The 8,053-nt window shown below is 41.6% G+C and overlaps 1 protein-coding gene across 2 annotated transcripts in view; it reads left to right on the forward strand.

Moving 5' to 3' along the window:
* LOC103135440 (zinc finger SWIM domain-containing protein 6-like) overlaps positions 1 to 8,034 on the forward strand; it is a 70,380-nt gene extending 62,346 nt beyond the window's left edge. For both annotated transcript variants that reach the window (XM_007548161.2, XM_007548162.2), the window contains exons 12-15: positions 4,986 to 5,143; positions 5,582 to 5,745; positions 6,769 to 6,850; positions 6,948 to 8,034. In XM_007548161.2, the coding sequence (XP_007548223.1) occupies positions 4,986 to 5,143; positions 5,582 to 5,745; positions 6,769 to 6,850; positions 6,948 to 7,813 (1,270 nt within the window). In that variant the 3' untranslated portion in view covers positions 7,814 to 8,034. The remainder of the gene's footprint in view (positions 1 to 4,985; positions 5,144 to 5,581; positions 5,746 to 6,768; positions 6,851 to 6,947) is intronic.
* Positions 8,035 to 8,053: the final 19 nt, after the last annotated feature.

The following is an 8,053-nucleotide window of genomic DNA, read 5'->3' on the forward strand; positions in this document are numbered from 1 at the left end:
AAGAGGATCTGCCTGCTGGTTCACAGGCTGCCCACAATTTGATTTCCGCCAGAGAAACAGAAGAAAAAAGTCACTGCCTCTTCAGACTGTGCTCATCTTAACTGTTTGTGAGCCAAAGAGAAGAGACCTGCTGTTATCGTGGGAGAGGTCCAAATGAGATGCAAGTTTTCCAGATCTAATAGTGCTGGATTTTTACTGCATAATACATGGTCTGTAAGCAGGGGGAACTTTTACTACAAATTGCCAGAATTTTAAAGCCAAATATCTTAGGCCTTTAAATGTTTACTAATTTTAAATAATTTGATCTTGTTCCAGTTTTGGCCAAATATTTGCTGCATTAAATGGAACAATCAGAGTGCTTTTGCATGTTTGCCAGGAATGTATCAACGCTTTGCCAAGATTTGTAGTTCATCCTAAACACATACACTGCCTTGCATAGAAGCATAGCCACTGAACTATGGCTTTAAAAAAATGATGCATGCATTTAATTCCATGCATTTGTATTCATTCACCTTTACTCTTCTACATGTAGTATGTCTATTTGTTTTGCAGCATTCATAAACAAGGTCCTTTAAAAGTGCTTTGCAGAAAAATAAAGGACCAAAGTTAAAGAAAACTGCAGCCTGCCACTGAACGAGCTCTCCAATTCACCGAGAGTCTCCATGCATAAAGCTGTTTTTGAACTGGAAAGCCCCTTCACTGACAGACTGTTGCATCCTAATGTTAACTTCAAAGCTAATTTATATATCTGATGAAATATCATCTGATTCTTATGCTGAAATAACCACTTATCCTGTATATGTTGCCCTTCTACTTTTAAATCCATCCATCTATTTTCTTTACACCCTTGTGTGGGGTCGGGAGGGTTCCGGGTGAGAGGCGAGGTACACCCTGGACAGGTTGCCAGTCTGCACAGAGACACACACTCACACCTAGGGACAATTTGGAGAGACCAATTAACCTGACAGTCATGTTTTTGGACTGTGGGAGGAAACCGGAGTACCCGGAGAAAGCCCATGCGTGCACAGGGAGAACATGCAAACTCCATGCAGAAAGACCGGGGCCGGGAATCGAACCCAGAACTTTCTTGCTGCAAGGCAACAGCTCTACCATCTGCGCCACTGTGCAGCCTCTCTTTTCAGTCTTAGAATGAAATGCTGATGGCAAATTGTCGTTTTAATCATCGCGCACACTTCGAAAAAAACACACACAAAAAACCAAAAGAAAGATATTCCGTGTTTGGTCATGTACGACTTGGTCCTTCTTGAAAATCTCCCCTTGAAAGAGTTTGTGTATACAGTCGCGGTCTTCCACCGGATGTGTCGCATGTAGCTGATAGATGTGCGTTTGATGAATGGTGAAAGTGAAGGCTGTTTACAGTCAGAGCGGGAAACGCAGCATGAGGTAAAGAGGTCAGTCGTCATGGTGATGCAGAGCAGAAACCCAAAGGGCCTCAGGATTTAGGTAAAACCTATCTGGACTGCTTTTTCTCATCATCTCAGTTGAGCCTCTTTGCTACAGATTTTCTTTATAGTTCGTCCTGTTTGTGTCCATAAATAAACTTTGGCCATCAGCAGCCTTACAATTTTGCCTGCTATTCTCCTACATGACTGTTTATGAAATGTCTAATTACATGTGCGTATCCAGGGACTGTTTCCGTCTTCATACATCCAGCTCACGAATACCAGAGGTTGAACATTTCTGTTTGTTTCACAGACAGAGAAAATATTCCACTTTGTTTAAAAAAAAAAAAAAAATCTACAATGGCTGTTTGATATTCTTGTGCAGATTTGGCTTCTCAATGTTTTGTTTCTAATTCTGAAGTGGTCCTCGTGAATAAAATATTGAATTTCACATTCCTAATAATATAAAGGTTTCATTAATTTAAAACCATAGTGTCAGGTTAGTCCTTCAGCTTAGCACCAATAGGAGTCTATGAAGCAGGTGCTAACTTTTAGCATAGTTAGCAGACACCAGGGTCAAACCTTGTTTCTATGATGAGAGAATAGGCGGAGGAGGTGGAGCATAAATGCTTCGGTTTTGACCTGAACAACAAACTGGATCTGCATGAAGTGACTGAACATAGTTTACTTCTTGAGAAAGCATATGCGCTTCAAGATTTGTAGCAAGTTGCTATGAAACACTCTACATGTCTCTTGTGGAGAGTGTAATCTTTTCTGTCATTATCTGTTGAGGAAGCTGTATCAGAGTCAGAGACTTAAAAAGGCTCAACAACCTGATAAAGAAGGCTGGTTCTGTTCTCGGGACGACTGTGGAAGCTTTGGAGAGGATGGTGCAAAGAAGGATTTAGCATAAAATCAAGAAAATTAGTCAAGGCAGCACTGGGCATTCTCTTCATGAGACCGCTACACAACAACATTGTCTTCAGTCGGAGGCTTCTTCAGAACCACTGTAATACTGACTGCTCTTTGAAGATAATTGTGTAATATGTTTATTCCCTCTGGGACCAAAAAAGTATTTTTGAATTGAACTGATCTGAATCATCTCAAAACTATTTCAAAACTATAGGTTGTCAAGTTCACATCATTGCTTATAAGAGCTAAGAAGCAGATTCTCACGTTAACATTGTTGGCACCTAACAGTTATCTACTCGCCATATCTTTATGATTTGTAGAATGATCTACAAATCATTTGTAGTTTGCTTCTCATTCTGTGGCTTTTTAAGTTCTTTTGCTTAGTATCCAAATGCTGCCAGATAAAGGTATTATCAAGCATTGTCAGCATCTTTATTAGACAACTTTGTCAACGCAACAGGGATATAACCCAAAAAATGATTCCTTTTGTACTTCAAAATAAGTGTCTCATAGATGCAATGTATCATGTTTTTAAAGAATCTGTTTGCTGTTACATCAGCCCTTTATTTTAGTAACGATGGCAACTCTGATGCCAAAACATTTTTTTTTATCTTGTGTTTCACTGTATCATTTCTTTTTACTTCCAGATTGATAAATACAGTAACTTAGTATTGTTGACCAAACCAGAGATATTATTTGCTGACTTCATCAACACAACAGGGCAACAGTTCAACATGTGTATAAAACATAAACACAGGCAGTTTTTAATTAATCTCTTCTTGGTGTATGTTCAGCCTTTTAAAAAGTCCTCAGACCGATGATAACGTTAGCATTGTTAGCTGCTAAAATATTAGTCACAATGCAGAGTTTTAGGATTAAAGCATTTCTCCATTTACTTGGACTTATTTCAGCAGATGATGTTGTGTGCTAGCAAACTTCACTTTGACAAAATAGCGTAGCACTTCAATATTGCTTCCATAGTCTTTATAGTTATTGATGACACATTTCTATTTCAGCATGGTTGTAAAGAAAAGCGGATTTAATTTGCTTTCATCACACTTGTCAATGTCTTGAGAGTTTGTTTGGCAATGTCCCAGCGTTTAAAACGTGTAAGCACTGTTTGGCAGGGGGTGCAACATGCTCAGTGAGAAAGCATCACTGAATAAACTGTCCTTGTGCTATTTTATCAAGCAGCCCACAAAGACTTTTTCAGTCCTTTTTGTAATCATTTTTTTTCTTTTGTTTTCTACTGAACAATAACCTGGTATAGCTTTTTCCTCCCAAACCTTTTGAGGAAACTATTTTTCAGTCCTCTCAAGTTCTTATCCAATGGAGGCCTCTGGCTCTCTGGTGAAAACCAAACAAAGACAGGAATGTTGATGAGGCCTCCATCTTTACTCAAGGCTCTCTCTCTTTTTTTTTTTTTTTTTTAACTCTGCTTTGCTTTGCAGTTCTACACCCCAGGAATCTTTCTGAAGGCCCCAGTGTGGTAGAAGCTTTTAGCAGCTCCTCAGTTGTATGTGGCGTGAACTCTGCCGTTGCTGGAGCTCGCAAGCAATCTCTATTTTGCAGCAAGTGCTGGTGTTCACACTTTTGTTGTGTTTTTTTTTTTTTTCTTAGCACTTTTGCTGTCTGAGAGCTCAGCCCTCCCCTTGTGCTCTTGTGGGCAAAAGTGAGCAAAAGACAAGACTGTTTTGTTTTTTGTTCTTGTACATGCCTTCACTCACGTGGCAACAAGATCACATGCACTTTGCTCTGAAATTGAAACTGGCATTTAGCATCACGTTGCTTTTACCAGGCAGCTTTGATGTGTTTTCAAAAGGGCAGGTGTGTGTGTGCGCGCGCGCTCGATGTGGGTCTCTTTTCACTGATGTGTGTTGGTATTTGTTTGATGTGTGTCCAGCCTTACAGGGCTGGAAGGTGAATTCCTTAATTTCCCCATGGACTCAATTAGCTTTGTGATTGGCTGAGAGAAGGCCAGGTTGTGCCGTCTTCTGAAGGAAAGAAGACCTTTGAAACTGAGGTGGGAGCAGAGGCAGGAAAGAAAAAAAAAGTGAAGTAGAATAGGAGATGAGCAGGCCACAGTGGTAATCGTATGGGGCTCCTGATGCTCCAGAAGCCTCGGCCCCGTCTGGATTATTATAATAAGAGACAGAAACCTGAGAAGCTCTTCCATCCTCCAGCAGGTGTTGCACAACTCTGACTTCATTATGACCAATTAGAGTGAAGAAAATACTAATTATACCTTAGTTTCTAGGTGATTAAATGGTAGGTTGAAAGTAAATTGCAGGGATAGGGTAACTGAAATCCCCCCGGTGGCGACTTGAGTCATTTTCATTTTGAAGTCACACTCAAAGCGCCATAATGAAGACTTTTTCTGTCTATGCAGTATTCCTGTCTGACTGCTTGTTACACTAGGAAGAAAGAAGTGATTTCATTATGATGTTGATCATTTGGGCAACTTTAATGTGGTTCTCTCTGATCACCAACCCTCATTTATCTTTCTTCTGCTTTTTTTTTTCCTCCCCCATCATTTTGCGAAAGTTTCTAATTATTAAAGTAAAAGGAAAACTTTAAAAGTAATGTCATATTTTTAAAATGGAAAATGTATCTCACAAAGAACACCTTTTTTTCTTTTTTTTCTTTTTTTTAACTGTGTCTCTCCGTCAGGTTGCCGGTGTTGGAGTCCACGGCATCGTCCGGTGACCTCTCGCGACCTCACCACATTGTGTCTGTAGTTCCCAATCGCTACCCGCGCTGGTTCACCCTGAGCCATATAGAGTCTCAGCAGTGTGAGCTGGCCTCCACCATGCTCACTGCAGCTAAAGGTGCAAATTCACTTGCTTCGAAAAACAAGGCTTTACTCTCTTGTAGGCATTTCTTTATTTACTAAGATAAAGACACACCTAGCTTACTTGATGGCCAACTTCTCTTGCCTTTCCCATTTTAAGAAACATGGAACTTCTGTGTTACATCAAAACTATACCCCAGGAAAAGAGGAAATGAAGCATTATTAATTAAAAGCTTCTACACCTTCGGAGCCAATTTAATTTAGACACAAATTGCAATAATGCCTGAATTAGATTATTGCTCTAGGAATTACTAGCGGTACCAATAATTGTGGCACAACTCATTTTGTTGACAATTACTTCTCAGTCTTTTGTCCCCTACCAAATAAAAGTTAAATAACAGTCCGTTTAAAGTTTAGTTTAAGTTGATTAAGTGATGACCTTACCCTAACTTATTTCTGGCTTGTATCCTCGTAGGTGACAGTCGCAGGTTGGAGACGGTCCTGGAGTCCATCCAGAAAAACATCCACTCCTCGTCTCACATCTTCAAACTGGCACAGGATGCTTTCAAGATCGCCACTCTCATGGACAGCCTGCCGGACATCACTCTTCTTAAGGTTTCTCTGGAGCTCGGACTGCAGGTGTGCAAACACATAGTGGCCGGCGGCAGAAATGGCCACCCGCTTCTAGCAGTAATCACAAATCAGACGGTTGGTGGGGCTCACTTGTGTTTGGCACCTGAGGCTATAGTCACTGATAAGCAGGTGAAACGGTTTTTATCTTCCTAAAAGTTTCAGTTTCCTGTAGTTCCTGTAGTTCTCTCTCTCTCTCAAAAAAAATCCATCTCCTGTAAGTTAAAAAGTTTTTGTACAGACACACATTTTGAAAAGTTTTTTTTTTTTAAATGTCTGGACATGTTCTTGCACGGTTTTAAAGTTCTGCGTGTTGATTCGGTTATTTTACCAGAATCCCTGTTCTTTTTTGTAGTATTATTTTGTTGCATTGCTGCGTTTTATATTCACCAGTTGCTGTGAATGATGTAATCATGCAAATTCTGCACTGATTTGTTTTGCTCTTAGGAATAACATTTGTTCTAGAAATTCTACCAACCCAGTCTTCCTGGACCAGGAGCTTCTAATCATAACTAAGCAAATACTTTTCTATTTTCTTTCATTTTACCCTCAATATGTTGCATATAAATGATTTAATTCCTGCCTCAAATGAACGATAGCATTCTTGCACCATGACTTTATTTTTATAATAGTTTCTTCAAATATTTATTTTATGTGTCGGTTCCGTTTTAAATGTGTGCATGTATTTTGCTGAAAGGAAATCTACGAAACAATGCCTGAAAAAATAAGCAAAAATTATAGCAACAATGTGTTGCAATATCTAAGTCAAAGTCCAGACCTCAGTATCACTGACATTAACCTCTATGAACGTAATCAGGGTTGTTAATGAGATTAGTTTGGACCAAACCGTAATGGAAAAGCTTTCCTGCATGCAGTGTTTTTATGTGTTTTGGCATTTTATAAATCCATCTGTATCTGCTCGATAGCCTGCCGCAGACTTAACAAGAGCTGGAAAGGAAAACAGTTCAGCCCTTCAGATAATGAATTAACTCACCTGTCTCTCCCTTCTCCATCACTTCTTGCCTCCTTCAGGTCATGAGAATAACACTGTCCACGTTGAACTGGAGGAGGAGAGAGATGGTTCGCTGGTTGGTCACGTGTGCCACTGAAGTTGGTGAGTCTTATTCCCATCATGAGCTAGATCTGCCGTTGTTCTCCAAATTTAACCTCACCTATTGTTTTTATTTTTCCTCTCAAAATGTGTCCTCCAGGTGTCTATGCACTGGACAGCATCATGCAGAGCTGGTTCACGCTCTTCACTCCCACAGAAGCCACCAGTATTGTGGCGACCACTGTCATGTCCAACAGCACCATAGTTCGCCTGCACCTGGACTGCCACCAGCAGGAGAACCTGGCCTCGTCCGCCCGTACGCTCGCCCTGCAGTGTGCCATGAAGGACCCCCAGAACTGCGCCCTCTCCGCTCTCACACTCTGTGAAAAAGACCACATTGCCTTCGAGACAGCCTACCAGATTGTACTGGACGCTGCAGCAACGGGAATGAGCTACACGCAGCTGTTCACCATTGCGCGCTACATGGAGCACCGCGGCTATCCGATGCGAGCGTACAAGCTGGCGACGTTAGCCATGGCTCACCTGAACCTCAGCTACAACCAGGACACGCATCCGGCCATTAACGACGTACTGTGGGCCTGCGCGCTCAGCCACTCGCTGGGCAAGAACGAGCTGGCCGCCGTCATCCCCCTGGTGGTCAAAAGTGTGAAGTGCGCCACCGTTTTGTCTGACATTTTGCGGCGGTGCACGCTGACCACCCCGGGCATGGTGTCGGCGCTGCACAGCCGCAGGAACTCTGGGAAGCTGATGTCGCTGGACAAGGCGCCGCTCAGGCAGCTGCTGGACGCAACCATCGGGGCCTACATTAACACTACGCACTCGAGGCTCACGCACATCAGCCCGCGGCACTACAGCGAGTTCATCGAGTTCCTGGGGAAGGCCCGGGAGACGTTCATGATGGCTCACGACGGACACATCCAGTTCACCCAGTTCATAGACAACCTGAAACAGATTTACAAGGGCAAAAAGAAACTGATGATGCTAGTTCGGGAGCGGTTCGGCTGAGGGCGAGGCTCCTCTTCCACTCTAGTACTTTTCTATTAACTTGAGTCTGCCTTTTGAACTTCTTTTGGACTAATAGACAGGTAAGAGGGACGTGACTTGTAGAATGAAGCAAAAAGAGAAAGGAAAAGATGACAAAAAAATCAAGAGCCACATGCGGTATTATTGTTCTTGCTGTTGTTATTGTTATAAACATTATTGCTATTATTATTATTATTATTATTATTATTATTATTATTATTA

The sequence above is a fragment of the Poecilia formosa genome, unplaced genomic scaffold (assembly GCF_000485575.1).
Source record: "Poecilia formosa unplaced genomic scaffold, Poecilia_formosa-5.1.2 Scaffold25, whole genome shotgun sequence".
NCBI lineage: Eukaryota > Metazoa > Chordata > Actinopteri > Cyprinodontiformes > Poeciliidae > Poecilia > Poecilia formosa.